This window comes from Mytilus galloprovincialis, chromosome 13 (genome assembly GCF_965363235.1).
Source record: "Mytilus galloprovincialis chromosome 13, xbMytGall1.hap1.1, whole genome shotgun sequence".
NCBI classification, from domain to species: domain Eukaryota; kingdom Metazoa; phylum Mollusca; class Bivalvia; order Mytilida; family Mytilidae; genus Mytilus; species Mytilus galloprovincialis.
The window spans coordinates 26,420,855-26,441,244 of NC_134850.1; the positions used below are offsets into that span (position 1 = coordinate 26,420,855).

Genomic DNA, 20,390 nt, shown 5'->3' on the forward strand with positions numbered 1-20,390 from the left:
TATATGGGATTCTTTGATATGCTAAATCTAACCATGTATTTAGATTTTAGATTTTTTGGCCCCGTTATCAAATTGGTCCACATTGAGTTTAAAAGGGTTCAAAATAAAACTTTTTGTTTGATTTAAAAAAAAATCGAATTATTGTTTTTTTTTAAATGCCGAATTTAACTGTGTTTTTAGAATTAAAGTTTTTGGTTCCGTTTTCAAATTGGTCCATATTAAGCTCGTAAGGGCTCAAAATTTAATTTTGTTTAATTTTAACAAAAATTTAATTCTTGGGTTCTTTGATATGCTGAATCAATCCATGGCCATGTATTTAAATTTTGGATATTGAACCATAAAAGGTAAATTATTTTTTTTAAGTTCATTAGACCACATTCATTCTATGTCAAAACCCTATGCTGGTCAACTATTTCATCACTATCCAAATTCAGAGCTGTATCAAGCTTGAATGTTGAGTTCATACTTGCTCCAACCGTTCAGGGTACTCCCGCTGCTGTCGTATAAAGCTGCACGCTACGGAACACCTGGTTTAATAAATTATTGATTTAAGTTAACTATACCAGCTTGCACAAATGTAGTTTTATCTAAAAATTATTGACCGTCATACTTAGCTTTATCAAATTATTGATTGTTATAACACTTTGTTGTAAATATAATGGAGTTATATGCGACCATAAACAATGTGAGAGGTTAAGCTGGCTTTAAAACTAGGTTCAATGCACAATTTTCAACATAATGAAATGCATTCACTAAGTCAGGAATATGATATTTGTTTTCCATTCATTTAATGTGTTTGAGCTTTCGATTTTGCCATTTAGTAAGAGACTTTTCTTCCTTGAATATTCCCCGGAGTTTTCAATTTTTGTGTTTCTTTTTGTGATAAATTCATCCTGTAAATAAGAAAGTTGATACCTTGGATACAAATATTATATATGCATCGTCAAGGTAGCCGATATCTGATAGTATTGTGTTAGTAAATTAGATCGTATTGGTAAACCAGTTCGTTATGTATGGAACACCTTTATTTTAAAGATGTCTGAATAGAATGAACACGCACGCTCAAAGCCTGTTTGTTTTAAAAATAAGGTATGTAGACGTCATACTATTCAGAAAATTCAGAAAATGGGAGTTAAAAAATAGAATCTGTCAACTCATGGCGAATTTTAGATCTTCTTTGAATATTTGTTGCGGATCGTGTTTTCTGTAGTGCGGTGTTTTGTGGACATGTCGCCGGTTTTCACAGCTGACTATAAGGTATGAACATTGCCCATTTAAAGACAATACGGTGACATATACAGGTACTTAAATCCCCGTCATTTGGACTGTTTACTAATAGTCTCCTTGGTAATCATATTACATCTTCTCAGTTTATATTGGTTGGCTCTTTGTCATATTTTTCCATGTTGTTGCTCGTTAGACCTATGAATGTTAATGTCCCAATGATAACTTTAATCTTATTGGTTTCCTGCGTTATTGGCCCATAGTATTCGTAACCTTTTGTCAATACGGTTATATATGGTCATAGTTCCATCAGGTAGTAAAATCAATACTAAAAATGGATTCTTTGGACGGCTTATGTTTGGGCAATAGAAAAAGCACCAATCTTTTCAAATAAATAAAACTTGAACAACTGATTAAGAAGACCGTTGCAAGGTAAATTTCTGATAAGAAAATATTTAGATCTGATTCTCATTCTGATTATACAGATGATAGAAATTCTTGCACGTTGAAATATAAATCAAATAATTTGTGTAACAAACATCTTTAGTGCTTCGATATAAAACGAAATAACTATTTGACGCATTTTATTTTTAGATAAATGGTCATTTAGCATACAGCCAGATTTTAAAAATGTTGCAAAAGGCAACAGTCAGACTATCAAGTGCCAAATCTATAATTTACCTGATGATACGAAAATTTCAAACGCAGCTTGGTTTTTAAATCAACCTAATAGTAATCAAATTTCTCGACTATCAATGGACCCCAAAAAATATTCGAGCGGATCTGATGAAAATCCATGGCTGACTATAATGAACTTTCAGCATGACGATGAAGGGACGTACAGCTGTGAAATAGAAAATGATGTTGGAATAAAGAAAGGTGGATCTGCATACTTGGCTTTTACTGGTGAGCAGTTATGATCTCAGTAATCTGACAGTCTAATTGTTTAGGATTTGGGTCATTCAACTTTATACTGTTTCTAAGCTATTCAACAAACCCATCTTTACAGTCTCTTTCCTTTATCCCCATTGACCCACTTTACAGCGCCTTCAAAAATTGTTCTTTCTCTCAGTGAGCATACATTATTTGATATTTTTTTATTTATCTTTGAAACAAAACATCTCAATCATTCACATTGTGTGCATAATGAGCACATATGCGTTTACAAGGAATTTAAAGAAAATGAAGAATATTTAAATACATATCATATCAACCAACTCGTGATGGCATCCGTAAAAGTTTTGGTGAGAATGACTTATACTAAACCGGTTGGGACTCTTCTCTCAATAGCTTCCTCGTAAGAACCGTTTATCAAGGAATGCATGATAGAACATAAAATACAAGCTCTGTAATATCGTATCAAATGTTCACTTGGAGACACAAACTTAATACTATGGTACTTTTGGAATGTTTCTACATTGAAATGGAGAATTGACAATAAAAAAGCATAATTTGTCGCTTTTGACGAAAAGTTTTGTTCTTACCTGATTCATATTGCCAATAACCAGAAATAAGTCTATATGTGAGACAGACTAAGCTGTATCTGTTGTATCCTTAAATATATATCCGATGGAGTATGGATGCTTTCAAGATTAATTTGAACTTTTCATTGAGATGCCATCATCCACATAGGAGAAAGTAAGTTAAACGATATGCAGCAGCAAACATTTGAGCTCTGTCTTGCTCAAGACAATAACAATAAAAACCAAGGAGTAAACAAAGACTCATAAAAAATTTACATCAACAGTTATTAAATAATAAATAAGAAACAACACGAACTCCACAAATGCCAATAACAGAAAATATTAATGGGAGCTGCTCAGACTAATTTTTTACGTTTATCTTATTAGGAGATTTGTTATCATGTTAATGGCAGGATTATCATGTTTTTTTTTCAGCTAACGACATTTACCATATCTTCATTACTATTTTTGAAGTATCAATGATTGTTTATTGAAATAAAATTTTATATATTTACCATATATAAACATGTATACCACCTCGGTTACTGGTAATTGTTTATCTTAAATAATTTAGAGAAACCTGTCCCAGTGACAAGTCCCATCAACAAGGAATGTAGCAAACGAAGTACACAAAAGGTCAGGTGTATCGTTAGAGGGAATAAACTCAAAGATCTCCTATGGGTAAAAGTGTCAAAAGGGACGGCGAAACAAGTTTCATTGTGCTGTGAAAAATACGAAGGGGGTACAGTAGAAAAGCCATCTCTCAGCATCAGAAACTTTACAATGGAGGATGAAGGGACATATGTTTGCAATGCTGCAAATGATGCTGGTATTGGGTCGAGTAACGGAACATCTCTTACATATATATGTAAGTGTTTTAACATAAGACTTGTTATATGCGTCTACTTGTTTATCTAAAAGACATTAAAACATATTTTACTAATTTTTAGCACACCCTGACCTATTGGATTGAAAAACTGCTATCACTTTGCGTCTATCGTCAAAATCTTTTACTCCGAAACCAATGGAAAATTTTCAACCATAATCTATAAAGGGTATCTAACAGATTGTTAGTGAATCGACTAACATTACCACAGTAGCTGAAAATAAATAAAACCTGAAATAACATTCAAATAATTATTAATCTTGAAAAGCACAATAGAAAGACAAAATCGAAAAGGGTCATGAAGGTTAATAATTTATGGTTGTGGTAAATATTAAGACACAATAGCATGACTTCACACCCAAATATATGACAAATGGGATGATTTATACTTGCCAATCATCTATTTCCAACTTCTCAACAGTAATATATCCTTGTTTGTCGTATAATGTTAATATATCTCAATTGATACGTTATGCTCGTCCATGTTTACATTATCATTAGAAGTGCTCCTATAGCAGAAACTGTTGAAAAGTTATGAGAAATGAAGACTAAAAATGAAACTCCCTAAATGTATGGACACCAACGCGAATTGTTTGATATATACGATGTTTATGTATCTAAATAAAGGCAACAGTAGTATACCGCTGTTCAAAATTCATAAATCGTTAGAGAAAAAAAAACAAAATCCGAGTTACAAACTAAAACTGAGGGAAACGCATCAAATTTACTAATGATATTTTAACCAAGTATTATATTGTGGTTTATTCATCTATGTCTTCAATCTGTTAATTTCCTAATGTGACCTATTCCCGCATTTGACTGTTTTATTTAGTGTGAATTTGCCTTGCTTTACGACGTGTCTAGGTATTATATAAATCCAATATTCATGTATTTGTATTTGATGCTTTTATTGTGGTTTCGGTTGGATAATGAGTTAAGTCTTATCGTTTGTGATCATAAAAAAGCCTTTCAGTACCATCAATGTTCTGATGATTGTTTGGACTGGTAATGTGAAAATAATTGTACGTAGTTCCAAATTACATATTCGTAACTGCATTTGAGTGTAAGTCCGGGGCTGTGTGTCGTTGATGGAATGTGTTCGCTGTTGTTCTGCAGTTTACATGTTGTGTCGACTATTATATGTTATGTGTTTGAGCGTTTTTCTTAGATGTGTGTCCTTACGTTTGTTTGTGTTGTATTTCTATCATGCAGTATTGTCATTTTAGCGATATTCTTTTTAACATTGTCATATAAGCGGGAGGTTTTGCTAGCCACAAATCCTGGTTCAAATTACCATTTTACATAAAATGTCCTTTACCAAGTCAGAAATATGGCAGTTGTTATCATATAGTTCGTTTCTTTTCATATTGGTGTTTGTTTTTGTTGCACATCAGTGTTCCTGTTGTTAATTTATTTCCCCTATTGATGGTGTATTCCCCTTGTTTTTAGTTTGTCACTCGGATTTGGTTTTCTCTCAATCGATTTATGACTTTGAACACCGGTTTACAGCTTGGTTTAGAAGAAATATTTAAAAGAAATATTATTTGGGTTACAGTTTGATTTAGAAGAAATACCGATATAGATATCTAATACAATTAATTATCTAATTACTTACATAATTATATTATAATAGTATCGTAATTTTCACTGTTATTAAATACATCAATTATCATTATTACAAACCTAATCTTGAATTATATTCTATTTTAAGCTCACCTGGCCCACAGGGCCAAGTGAGCTTTTCCCATCACTTTGCGTCCGGCGTCCGGCGTCTGTCGTCGTTAACTTTAACAAAAATCTTCTCCTCTGAAACTACTGGGCCAAATTAAACCAAACTTGGCCACAATCATCATTGGGGTATCTAGTTTACAATTTGTGTCCGATGACCCGGCCAACCAACCAAGATGGCTGCCATGGCTAAAAATAGAACATAGGCGTCAGTTTTTGGCTTATAACTCAAAAACCAAAGCATTTAGAGCAAATCTGTCAGCATAGTTCTATCTGCCCTGAAATTTTCAGATGAATCGGACAACCCGTTGTTGGGTTGCTGCCCCTAAATTGGTAATTTTAAGGAAATTTTACTGTTTTTGGTTATTATCTTGAATATTATTATAGATAGAGATAAACTTTAAACAGCAATAATGTACAGCAAAGTAAGATTTACAAATAAGTCAAATGACTGAAATGGTCAATTGACCCCCTAAGGAGTTATTGTCCTTTATAGTCAATTTTTAACAATTTTCATAAAATTTGTAAATTTTTACTAACATTTTCCACTGAAACTACTGGGCCAAAATCATTATAGATAGAGATAACTGTAAGCAGCAAGAATGTTCAGTAAAGTAAGACGTACAAGCACATCACAATCATCAAACACACATTTGTCATGAATCAATCTGCTTCCTTTGTTTAATATTCACATAGACCAAGGTGAGCGACACAGGCTCTTGAGAGCCTCTAGTTTTATATGTTTTTTTTTAGAAATTTACCTGTGACGTCACTTTTATGCGTCGAGCGTACAATGCGTGTTTCGGCTGTGCTATTTTTGTGTGCTGACCTAGGTTGTTTGTTATGTGTTCGTTTTTATTCTGAGTTGACATGTTAATCAATTATATGTTCATTTTTATAAATTTACTGTTTGCAAAAGTATGAATTATTCTAAATACTAAGGTATGTTTTATCCAAGACAGATAACCTTAACCGCGTATTTGGCACAACTTTTTGGAATTTTTTGGATTTGTTTTCTCTCAATCGATTAATGATTTCGAACAGCGGTATACTACTGTTGCCTTTATCTATGACGCTCTGATAGAAAGTGAAAAAGAAAACGAAGATTATACTTCATTCGACCAAGATCTACCACTTATCCTGCATGACCGATTTATTAAATTTACCACTGAAGGAGTGTTTGCCCTTGACTTTTGATACGTTTTCTTCATTGAATTTTTGTATTTTTTTCTTTTACTAAACTGTTATAGATAGAAAAAATATTTACTCAAACAATGATCAACAATTTAAATATGCTGGCATGTCAGTTAACTGCTAGTAGTCTGTTGTTATTTATGTATTATTGTCATTTTGTTTATTTTCTTTGGTTACATCTTCTGACATCAGACTCGGATTTCTCTTGAACTGAATTTTAATGTGCGTATTGTTATGCGTTTACTTTACTACATTGGTTAGAGGTATAGGGGGAGGGTTGAGATCTCACAAACATGTTTAACCCCGCCGCATTTTTGCGCCTGTCCCAAGTCAGGAGCCTCTGGCCTTTGTTAGTCTTGTATTATTTTAATTTTAGTTTCTTGTGTACAATTTGGAAATTAGTATGACGTTCATTATCACTGGACTAGTATATATTTGTTTAGGGGCCAGCTGAAGGACACCTCCGGGTGCGGGAATTTCTCGCTACATTGAAGACCTGTTGGTGACCCTCTGCTGTTGTTTTTTATTTGGGCGGGTTGTTGTCTCTTTGACACATTCCCCATTTCCATTCTCAATTTTATCGTTCATGTGTCACAAATGGCAAATATATGTTAAACATCTATTAGCTACAATCCCGCCTTCTTTTCCTTGAATGTTGCATCACCGAGTGTTGCTTATCACTGAATTTTCACAAGCAAGACCAATTCAACGAGCGCTAGTATGGAGTGCTTGACCATTCGGAGTACCCGTGTTTACCCTGGGTAAGATTGGACTCGTCTTTCTATTCTTAAGTTCCCCATCCCTCACATGTGCTGCCAGATTCTTAATTTTCTTAATTTTGTAATTATCATAAAACTTGTCTAAATCGTGCACTCTTGATAATACGAGTTAATTACTTTTCAGAAGCAAACGAGCATAAAAAAAAACAGTACAACTATCATGACACAAAATTTAAAATCGGAATAATGTAGGACATTCGCCACAGTGTTTTCAACAAATTGTATATACAATTAGAATGTTAAGAAACATCTCATATATATTCAGAAAATCGTGGCCATTTAGCTTTATGACTAGGTAGTGTGTTTTAGTAGACATATTATTGATACGGTAATGTCTTGAAAGTTTTTTTTTATGTATTTAGTGTTAAAATTATTCGAATCTTTTCTAATGGAATTTTGTACCCCTATAGTATCACAAACCAAAAAAAATAGCTGCATATAATCTGTTAAATAAATGTTTTAAGCTTTCAAAAGCCTTCGGCTGTTTGAGAACGTCTTGATAAAATGACTCATATGTTTATTTATAGTTTAAATGCATTTAGCATCAAACTTGAGATAACGGATACGGCAAATACAGTTGAGGCTACCTCATATCCTGACTTCCATCTAGAAATTGAACATTAAACTTTACGACAAAAAGCAGATGATTATATCAAGACAAATGTGAACTTTCCATTTCAAAATGTTCTATGTAGCAACATTCCAGCTGTGCCTGCATGTATATTGAATCTTTAAGCTTATACGATATTCTAGGTCATGTTTGCTTTATAAAGGGTTGTTGATCACAAGGAAGCTATTAAATAAGTTTTCCAAAGTTTCAAGCAAAGAAGTTGAAATCATCCCTTCGTTAATTTTACGGACGCCATCACGAGATGTTTCGCAGATGATGAAGGATAGTTTCTTTTGTCAGAAAAACAATCCCGTCCTAGTTAACTCAAATGTGAGGTCACTTATCACTAGATTTGAATGTAAATGAACAACATGACTGGTGGCTGGGTTGGTGTTGCTCAGCATTTAGTTTGTCAGTTTACTTTCGAATTATGAGTTTGAATGTCTCTTTGGCATATTTCGCCGCTTGTAGAAGGCATTGATCTATATGTTTATTAGATTATTTTGTGATCATTATTTATTATTTGATTTGTAGTAGATGCATCTGATCACCAGAATTTAGAAGATAACTTCCATCGACTTGTCAAATTTGTTGTGCATATAGCCGGAGATGTCACAAAAAAGTATTTTGACTCGTGCATTTTGAAAGCTGACTCATTTGAAAATTATTTAAAGAAAAATGTAGATAAAATATTACATTTACATGAACCGCATCCATGTTGTCGATGTTCATTTAAATGCTGCAAATGTGCAAAAGCTTGCTCATGTAAATGTGAATGTAAATTTATGTTAACAAAAGATCAAATTTCAATATTATTTGAGCATGATAAAAACATGTTTAATCGGAAACACACAAGAGGCAAGGATGGATCAAGGCAACGTTGCACGTGTTCTTACAAAGTAAAATCGTCTGTCTCTTTGTCTGATGTGGATATTTCATTACTTTCTATTCTAATAACAAATGTTCATGGTGTGAATATTACTTTAGGTGTTGACAAAAAGTGTGAAGATATCAGGAAAGTACGAAACTATGTCTTTCACCAATCAGACTCTCAGTCAATAGTAAATCAAGAATTTGAAAACAAATGGAAAATTTTGAAAGAATCTAGTGAATTCTTTTTATATTATATAAATGATGAGCAATATAATGAGAACTTTTATAAAAACATCAATGAAATAAGAGGATCAATGATGATAGCAAGCGATAGTTTTGTTCAGCAGCAGATTTTCCAAGAATTTTGCAGAGATAAATGTGCAGAACTTCAGGTATGACCTTGTTGCATTTCAGTGTTTCCTATTTTTCATTTGTATGCACCCAAAATCACCGTTTTCATTCGTCATGTTCATTACGAAATACAAAATTAGAACAGTTTTTTTTTCGCAATTACGCACTATTACTTACAACATGAGCATGAATATTATTAAGGTATTTTTTCCATGAATCTTGTTGAAATTGTTTTGACTTCATTTGCCGTCTTTCATCTTCCAACGATGAACTGCTATATTTGCCTTGGTCAGAGCTTTCGTAAGTCCTTAATTGAGTTAATAAGCCATTTATAGCACCGTTTACTGTTCGTGCTCCATGCTGTTAAAATAGAAGATTCATATGGCAAAATTTGGGGTACTTTGCATAGCGGCCATTTTACATTATCATAACGGCAGCCATTGCAATAGAATTATATATGTCCCTTAAGCAAAACATGCTAATGTGTCAATTCTTATGCTGTATCAAAAAGTTGTCCTCATATATATAGGTGAATTGTTCATACTTTTAGGATTCTGTTCGTGTACAAATGGACATTGTTTACTTTGAAAACTTTCGGCCATTTTAGTTTGAAAATCGGAAGCATACATGTAGTATAATTGCTACATAAAATCGTAAAAAAATGTAGATAGGCAAGATTCAAACGGAACTTATTAGCTGTTTTGGCTCCTATAAAATCTAGTATCGTAATGTCGAGCTCTCTTGTTCAAACTAATAGAAGGTCCAATGTAATTTTGTTTTTATTTATAAACCTTTATATAAAACTTAGAGAAAATTAACCTTTACGGAGTAGAACTTCATTGCATACATGACGACCAACATTATTTTGGAGACCAATTAAGACATACTACACACTTGACACGGGTATGCAACCAAATCACGACATCAACTCTGAGATAGAGGGGGTGACAAAGATAGTAGAATATTAATTAATTACCACCAGCATGTCATATTAAAATATACATAGTCATTATTCTCAACATGATTGGATTCTTGTATTGTGCTGAAAGGAACGTTCAATTCATTCTTAAGTAATGTGTGAGGTATTTAAATAAGTGCACAAATCAGCACCACTATTTAAAAAAAGAGGAAACAGTACATACAAATATCAATTAACATTCAGGATAACAGATATAAGTAGAATGCATGTAAAATGAATCTGATCAAGTTATTCTTATTTTACTAAAACAATCTTATTTTTCATGAATGTGACCTACCGAATTAGACTATTTACCAGATTTGTTATCACATAAGCAACACGACGGGTGCCACATGTGGAGTAGGATCTGCTTACCCTTCCGTAGCACCTGAACTCACCCCTAGATTTTGGTAGGGTTCGTGTTGCTTATTCTTTAGTTTTCTATGTTGTGACATGTGTACTATTGTTTGTCTGTTTGTCTTTTTCATTTTTAGCCATGGCGTTTTCGATTTATGAGTTTGACTGTCCCTCTGGTATCTTTCGTCCCTCTTTTTAAGTTATACAAATGTAAACACGCCTGTATAGTTTTCAAATAAGCAAATTCTAATATTCAGGCCAATTAAATAATCAATATTGTCAGACCTAGTCGAGTCGAACCTAGCAACATTGTTGTTGTTATTGGTTTTGGTAGGCGGCTTACTTATGTAGTAATTGCGCCTTAAATTCATATAACATAAATATTATGTATATATACTTTCAGTCTTTAATTTATTTTTAGTATTACGTTTTGGCGAGTTATAATATGAAACTTTGACGAACATGGTTGTCTGAATTACTAGGATATATATATATGTTGAGAGACAAAAAAACACATATCACAAGGTTCATTTAATAGGAAAATGAAAAAAAAGAGCAAACGATAGTCCCTAATGAAATGTACATTATTAATTGATAGGTATCATAAATGTTTTTGGAAAATTTATCTGGTTGTTCACCTTTGTGTCGTTTGTGATATACTTATATATATATCAAAAGTAAATTTAGAAACATGTAACAAAACATGTGCTAGTTAAATGCTACCAATGTAAGGACGTCTCCCTCGATTGATGTAGCAAATAAAAAATCCTTAAGAAAGGATTGGTTGTAGTTTTTCCTTTTCCATAATGGTAAGTAGCGTCAATAAATATACGAGTCTAAATTGAAAACTACGTTCAAACCTATAATTGCGTAGGATAAAAACCGCAATTTTTATACGTGTGCATGTAAAACAAATTTCGTTGTAGAAGGGTCTAAAAACAGCACAAACAACATTTTCCAAAAGACCAAAAAGTGAAAAAAAGTATATTTGTATATATATATATATAATGTCTAAAAATAGCAACAATCAACATTCAATCTATTTAAGCGTGGATCAGTTTGTGAAAATAAACTGATACAGTTACTGAATTAAAATTATATAAATGTCTAAGAATATAACTTAAACACGCTAATTTATACATTAAAAATTCTATTAGATTTTAAATAGAAATACGCAATATTTCGATGAACAAATAAGCTTCATCAGGCGTGTACATCTCTCAAGGTGAAATCGGATGCATGACAAAAAATATTTTTGTAGCTTAATCTATACAAGATTTGAGAAAAAGTGTAACATATTGATTGATGTTGCAAAAAATATGTTTGTAGCTAAAACTACATGAAGTTAGAATAAAAGTTAAACACATATATAGATGTTCGATTAATTGTATGAATTTCTATAAATTAATTTGTATGATTTTAAAATAATTATGGTTTTGATTTGCTTTTAAATCTTGTTTCGTCTCTCTCATTGAGTCCATCAGGTTCAAGAGTTCGTAACTGGTGCATCCAAAATCTCTCCCTTTTTTGTCTTCCTTGTGTATTCCAATTTTAATTTTTCTCAATGATTTGAAAGGTGACGTTTTCAAAATCATCACCTTTCAAATCATTGAGAAAAATCAACATGAAAAAACTGTTTATTTTATTTTAATTAGTACTTTCCTTTATTAACACACAACATGAATTCGCCACTTTCAGTTAAATATTTGTCCTTTTTTTCATCTCTTTTTTATTTATATCAAATTTCTCCCATATAATTTGTAAATAACAAGGAAGAAAAGAATACACTTGTGATTTTAAGTAATTTAATATTATATTCAAATCTTTTAGAAACGTCATCAAGAAGAATTTCGCCTAACATTTTCAAGATTTGAACAGATAATCATGGATGAAGACACTCTTATTGAGAAAGCAGCTCCTGAAATTGGTTGGTAGCCTCAATAATGTAGACTTGTACTGTCGCATGGAGTTTGTTCAGCATTTTACTTTACCAAATATTTTAGTAAATTACTTGGGTCATTAGAACCAATCCTTTGTGTGTTTAGTTTACAACAGTTGTCGGATGTTTTTATTTGCCAAATCAACAAATAAAATATGTACACCAGGACTCAATATAGAACAAAGGATAACACCTATGTATTTGATATCATTTTGAAATCGGGCATGTTAGTTTTCTCGTTTAAATTGTTTTACATTGTCTTATCGGGGCCTTTTATAGATGACGATGCGGTATGGGCTTTGCTCATTGTTGAAGGCCGTACGATGACCTATAATTGTTTATGTCTGTGTCATTTTGGTCTCTTGTTGTCTCATTGGCAATCATACCACATCTTCTTTTTTGTATGAAAAGAAAATAATCAGTGAAGGGTAGAAAAAACCTCATATGTACCAGGATTGAAATGTTATATTAACGCAAGAAGCGCGTTTCGTCCTCAAAAGACCCATCAGTGATGCTCGAATACAAAAATGTTAAAAAGGGCATATTAAGTACGAAGTTATGGGCATTGAGGACAAAAAAATCCTAAAGTTTTGCCTAAGACAGCTAAGGTATACAATTGAGAAAGAAATTGGGGAATGTGTCAAAGCGACAACAACCCGACCATAGAGCAGACATCATTCGAAGGCCAACAATGGGTCTTCAATGTATCGAAAAACTCCGGAAAGGTAATCTATTCCTGAGGTAGAAACGCCTTAGTATTTTCCGAAGTTCAAAGTTTTGTTAACAGTTAATTCGTAATTATGAACATATCAATGACAACTCAAGTGAACACAAAAGCGCTGACTACTTGGCTGATGATTCCCTCGGTGAGTTAAAACTCCACCAACAGTGGCATCGACAAAGTGGTTGTAAATAAACTCATCTTAGATACCAGGATTGAACTTTTATATTTACGCCAGACGCGCGTTCCGTCTACAAAAGACTCATCAGTAACCTTCGAATATTTATTTTTTTAAAAGTCTGAATAAAGTACGAAATTAAAGAGAATTTTTTTATTCGATTTTATCAACTTTTGGGGCTCTGAATAATAGCTCTGTCAGTTACTGGGAGTACTCTCAGATCTGTACGTAGTATATTTTGTTGTTAGGATATACAAGTACCCGGTCACGTCCACTCAGTATAGTATTTCTATTAGTATCCATCTAATGCTTTAAGCCTTTTTCAACTGATTTTTCTAGTTCGTTCTTATGTTGTAATGTTACAACACTGTCTAGGTTAGGGGAGGATTGGGATCACACTAACATGTTTATCCCCTCAACATTCTGTACGTATGTGCCTGTCCATAGTCAGGAGCCTGTAATTAAGTGGTTGTCGTTTGTTGATGTGTTATATATTTGTTTTTCGTTTAATTTTTGTACATTATTTAGGCCGTTAGTTTTCTCGTTTGAAATGTTTTACATTTGTCATTTCGAGGCCTTTTATAGCTGACTATGCGGTATGGACTTTACTTATTGTTGAAGACCACACAGTGATCTATAGTTGTTAATTTCTGTGTCAGTTGGTCTCTTTTTGAGAGTTGTCTCATTGACAATCTTACCACATCTTCTTTTTTTATATTTCAGTCTCCATCACCATTAATAAAGATTTAAGAAACACATGTGGATCCTGTTTCGTCAACGGCATGTCTATAAACATTGACACTTTGATTCTGTTATATTTTTTTCTCAATCATCATCGCTCCTTAAACTGCAAAATTTGTCAAATATAATCAGCAATATGATATGCTTGAAAGTAGACGATCAGTTCAGGGTAGAAAACGAGCAGAATCATAAGTTCACTCATTTTGCAGTGTGATTTAAGTTGTCAAATTACTGTCATTATAGTAAAAATGTCATTTTTTGATTTAAAAGCATCTGCAAAATATGAACAATAAATAATTCATTAATTTTCCGCTTTTTATTCAATTTTATCCATTTATCAACTGCAGTATATAAAGTACTTTTCAAACAAATCGCTTATATTTGATTGAGTTAAGCCTTCCAGTTGATATTTTATCGTGTGCTTTTCTATGTTGTGATGTTATACTATTGTTTCAGAAAAAGGGAGAAGGTTTGGTACCATTAAAATGTTTAAACCCGCTGCTAATGTTTGCACCTGTTATAAGTTGGGAATCTGATGAACAATAGTTGTCGTTTGTTTAAGTAATTAATACGTGTTTCTCGTTTCTCGTTTTTGTATATAGATTAGACCGTTGGTTTTCCCGTTTGAATGGTTTAACACTAGTGATTTGTGGGCCCTTTATAGCTTGTTGTTCCGTGTGAACCAAGGCTCAGTGTTGAAGAACGCACATTGACCTATAATGGTTTACTTTTATAAATTGTTATTTGAGTGGAGAGTGTCTCATTGGCACTCACACCACATCGTCCTATATCTAAGAACTGTTAATTAAGTAGTTTTTCAGCAACTGTATTTTTTTAACCATCTGTTTCACATATATCGCTCTTGATTTAATAATGGCCCAGGTCATGGGGATAATATATTCAAGTTGTGGAATTGTCAAACTAATGGCTGCAGTTGCAGTAGATATGAGATAAGAGGTTGGCGATATAAATCCCTATTGATGTTGAGATTCGGTGAATAGAAATTAGGTCACAACAATTATTGATAGATTGAAATTTTTGTCCAAAGAGATGTTTACTTTGAAATCATGATTTTGACGTGAATTAAACTTGATTCCTTTTCAGAGGCATTACAAACCGTTGTTAATGAAGTAGTTATTCGAGTTTTCGGAAACAGTGACCTGAAAAAAAAAATTGAATCTAAAGATGAAGGGACAATAGATGAAGGTAAGAATATATTTTTCATTTGTGGACATTCAGATCAAGGTTGGACAATTTACTAATTCACTATGTCAATTTTGCGTTAAATCTTTTGTGAAATCGTTGGGATAGGACTTATTGCAACCAAGCGTATTTTGATAACCTACTTATTAATCCAGCAATAAAAGTTACTGATAATACATTTCACACAATTTTCTAGGGCAAGGAACAATACCAGTTCTTCTTCAAATAGCGACTTATTAGAAATGGGGCATTTGTGACTTAAAGCTTTCCTCGAAGATAAATAAATTCTATCGTGTCATCTAAGTATGTCGCATGAACCCTAAATTTACAGTTACTGGAATAAATGTGTACTATAATACATTCATTATTGCTGGTTGCTTAGCGCCACCTGTATTTTAAGCTGACATTTGCACATTTATAGATTTCTGCATGTCAACATGGCGGCTCACTCTGTAGTTTTGGATTAAACGGTAAATAGTAGCCAACGAAAAAATAAAAGTGGGGTTAATAACTATAAGAATTGAAGATACTTTTTAGTTGTTATTTAACATGTTTAAGAAAAAAGATAGAAATGTAAGACTTAGATTTATTTGAAATCTGTAGCCTTATCCTACAATACGAAAGAAGTACGTCATATAATAATTCTATGTAACAAATAAGTGCACTAATACATCCCTGTTCAACGCTGAAATGTGGTTACGTAGTTTTAAGCCAGAATTTACTGACGCAAAGAAGAGGTTATGTTATGTTATATACGATGCTCTTGCTATATTTTGATTATTTTCAGATATAACTATGATTATCATAACTTCTAAAGATCTTGAGATTATAACAAACACGTTATCTCATTAATTGAAAGTGATCATCTCAATATCAGCACACCAAAAATTTTACTAACAGTTTTAACTTCGAATCAACAATAAAAGTTTTACTTTCACACAATTTTCTAGGGCAAGGAACAATACCAGTTCTTCTTCAAATGGATGTTCCTGATAACTGGGATGAGAATGAAATCACTAAAGCCTTACAAGAAATTCATTTATCACAGATGAATAAAGAAGCAGGAGTGAAAATAAAAAGCTATTCTTATAAGAACTTAGATATCATACTTGACGTATTAAAACATATTATGAATGATATACACGAATTACACCATGAAGTAATACCTTTGATATCTGGTTTTCTATCATACATAGACACAAAAGAGAAAGCTGACGTTGATTTAAAGATGATAGCGCCAGGTTAGTAATTAAAAGTTCGTTACAGCAAGTCATACCAAAATTAAAACTAAAGAGCCGGTGTCGCTCACCTTGGTTTATGTGCATATTAAGGGACACAGATAAGGGACACAGATGGATTCATGACAAAATTGTGTGTTGGTGATGGTGATGTTTGTAGATCTTACTTTACTGAACATTCTTGCTACTTACAATTGTCTCTATCTATAATAGACTTGGCCCTTTAGATACAGAGAAAATATTTTGTAAAAATTTACAAAAATTTACAAAATTAATATAAATTGTAAAAAAATTGGCTATAAAGGGCAATTACTCCTTAAGGGGTCAACTGACCACTTTGGTCATGTTGACTTATTTTTAAATTTTATTTTGCTGAACATTATTGCTGTTTACAGTTTATCTGTATCTATAAAAGTATTCAAGATAATAACCAAAAACGGCAAAATTTCTTTAAAAATACCAATGGGGGGAGGGGGGGAGGGCAGCAACCCAACAACTAGTTGTCCAATTCATCTGAAAATTTCAGGGCAGATAGATATTGACTTGATAAACAATTTAACCCCTTATCAATTAGCTCTAAATGCTTTGGTTTCAGAGTTATAAGCCAAAAGCTACATTTTATCCCTGTGTTCTATTTTTAGCCATTGCAGCCATCTTGATCGGTTGGCTGGGTCACCTCACACATTTTTCAAACTAGATACCCTAATACGATTTTGGCTAAGTTTGGTTAAATTTGACACAGTAGTTTCAGAGTAGTTTCAAATTACCAATTCACGGGCAGCAAGACAACAACCAGTTGTCCGATTCAGATAGTTTTTGACCTGATAAACAATTGTACCCTGTCAAATTTGCTCTAAATGCTTTGGTTTCAGAGTTATAAGCCAAAATCTACATTTTACTCATATGTTCCATTTTTAGCCATGGCGACCATCTTGGTTTGTTTGCCGGGCAACTGGACACAGGTTTTAAACTAGATACCCGAGTGATGATTGTGGCTAAGTTTGGTTAAATTTGGCCCAGTAGTTTCAGAGGAGAAGATTTTTGTAAAAGTTAACGACGACGGACGCCGACGGACGACCGACGACGGACACCAAATAATGGGGAAAGCTCAATTGGTCTTTTGGGCCAGGTGAGCTAAAAAAGGTTCGAACTATGTCTTCAATCTTGCAGTGAACATATGTCATTTTATAGGCACAATTAAACTCATCATAGATACCAGGACTAAATTTTGTATATACGCCAGACGTGCGTTTCGTCTACAAAAGACTAATCAGTGACGCTCGAATTAAAAAAAAGTTAGAAAGGCCAAATAAAGTAATATGCATATGCTGATGGCTAATTATTTCCCCGAGGGTATCACCAGCCCAGTTGTCAGCACTTTTGTGTTGACTTGAGTAATCATTGATATGTTCACTATTATAAAACAACTGTTAACAAAACTTTGAATTTTTGAAAAAAAAAACTAAGGCTTTTCTTCCTAAGGAATCGATTACCTTAGCCTTTTAAATATTTTTTAATTCGAGCGTCACTGATTAGTCTTTTGTAGACGAAATGCGTTAATATAAAATTTTAATCCTAGTATCTATGATGAGTTTATTTGTATAGCATAATATTGGTACAATTTAAGAAAGAAGAAAACATAGTCTTATGTACCGTTTTTCACTTCATTTTAAACACAAACAATGGTTAAAAAAGGTTCAATATGTTGATGTCATAACGTCAGATAGAAAAGTGAAGCAATGCCTCTCTGTACTAGTGGATTCATAACCGCTCTAGATAAGCCATAGAGATATGGAATTTAACTGAAGCACAACGTCTACATTTTATTTCTCACCTTTTCTGAAATTTTTGTAATTCTTACTAGTACAATAAATTCGGAATTGTTATTGATACTACAAACGCATGAGGCAAACGATTGAAATAACTTGGGGAGATATATGCTTATTTCGCTTGACTTAAGAAACAATCAACCTGGCCATCAACAGGAATATCAAAATCTCAGGAATATTAGATAATCAAATACAAATTGAAGGTTTCACAATTGGGAATTCATATCCCTTCTCATATAAGAACTTGAGTTATATAAAATAATTAAATAACCTTTCTGAAGTCATACGATTTGTCAACACTTATTTACTGCATATTTGTGAAATGTATTTTTCTCCTGATGAGATATGTTATAAAGGTTTATTTACGTTAGACTTTATCGACCAACGGAACAAATGGAAAACAGTTGTCATATTCCTAACATGGTACATGTTTATTCTTACGAAAATGGGTATATTACATAGTTGTAAAGTTAGCTTTGCCTCAAACATGTATGACGATTGTTAATAGTTTTGTTATATTAACACAAATTGAATGAGAGACCAAATCATACCTAAAAAGTTAACATGAGTAAAATTGGAACAAAACAGTGTAAACATACACCACTAACATCCAATACAACTGTATAAATTTAACAAACAGACAATAATACTTCGCACAACGTGTACAAAGACGTTAAGTAAGGTTTTTGTATTTGATATAAAATGTGACCTTGGAAAGTCTTGATTTAAATAAGTCATGGTGTTGATTGTTTTATAAATAGTTACGATTAAACCCCTGTCTTATTTTAGAGGAGCTAAAGCTTGAAATAGGACCTGCAAAGAAAACGGTTCTAAATGGAGACAGTCATACAATAGAATGTCACATATCTGGCAAGCCAGCACCATTTACCATTCAATGGACAAAGAAAAAGAACGGAGAAGAAATCAAAATAGTACCATTACAAGAAAAATATTCTGGGGGAACAGTTTCATGTCCGTCATTGACAATAAAATGTTTTATAATAGACGATGAAGGCATATACATATGCAAAGCAACAAACGAGGCTGGAGTTGGAATTAGTAATAAATCACAGCTTATATACATTGGTAAGTTTTCTATATTGGTTCAATATGAAACTACAGAAATGGCATAGACAATATTTGTCAGATTTGTAACAGCTCTTTTGTGTATTTTGTTTGTTTGAAATGTTTATTTAGTTTATAAGTGATTTAGTTTTTCAACTATCGTGATTCCAGCGGTTGGGTCTTTTATAAACGAAACGTCTTTTGTCTAAGTATAAACCAGGTATCTTTCGTATCTTTCATTACAACATCGGCTTCGATACACTTGCTAGTGAACAGTTTCAACTTAAAATCACAGCCAAAACAGCGAAATTTCTATGCTGTAATGAAATATCGTGATTATATTTTCTATTTATTGAATGTTAAATATGTATTAAAATAATTTGAAACCCTAGTTATTTTAATCTAAAGCCTATAGTTATGGTCGAAAACCAGATTTTCTAATATTTGGGGAATCATTGGATTCAACAGCGGTTCCACTATTAAAATACAATTTCTTGCCTCTAAAATCATTTTATTCTAAACATGCTAAACGCCTCCGGTGTATCTTGTATAAACAAAAGACATATCTGTCATACTTTTTTTTTTTAAATTAAAGCAATGTTTTCATTAGATACATAACAGATTAGATGAGTCCTTCTACCAGGGAAAATGAGATAATTTCAAAGACGTTTTGCTGTTTTGCTAAAATGGCTGTATTTAAACAATGCTAAAATAGATGCAAACTGCCGACCGACTATACGAAAATTACTGTTGTTCACAGTTACACATTTGTGGATCACATACTGTTACATACGGCATTATAATGTGTATAAATGACTCTTTTGTTTGAAACATAATTTTTGCTACTATAGAAAAACCAATGGTCAAAGTGTCTCCTGAAAAGCAGAGTGTAGTCAGAGGTACAACCAAAACAATAAAATGTTCTGTTTCTGGAATCCCACAACCTATTTTGCTATGGATTAGAGTTAATGATGGAGAAGAAGCAATAATTAGATTATTTAATGAAAAGTACACAGGAGGCAATGTAGATTGTCCTTCACTGACCATAATAAA

At 32.6% G+C, this 20,390-nt stretch overlaps 1 protein-coding gene across 1 annotated transcript in view; it reads left to right on the forward strand.

Annotated features, from left to right (window-relative positions):
* LOC143056466 (uncharacterized) overlaps window positions 1–20,390 on the forward strand; it is a 62,027-nt gene that overhangs the window by 27,810 nt on the left and 13,827 nt on the right. Inside the window, exons 3-9 of the mRNA XM_076229544.1 lie at window positions 1,819–2,130; window positions 3,262–3,555; window positions 8,419–9,149; window positions 12,254–12,350; window positions 15,107–15,208; window positions 16,156–16,446; window positions 19,062–19,358. Coding sequence (XP_076085659.1) covers window positions 1,819–2,130; window positions 3,262–3,555; window positions 8,419–9,149; window positions 12,254–12,350; window positions 15,107–15,208; window positions 16,156–16,446; window positions 19,062–19,358 — 2,124 coding nt within the window. The remainder of the gene's footprint in view (window positions 1–1,818; window positions 2,131–3,261; window positions 3,556–8,418; window positions 9,150–12,253; window positions 12,351–15,106; window positions 15,209–16,155; window positions 16,447–19,061; window positions 19,359–20,390) is intronic.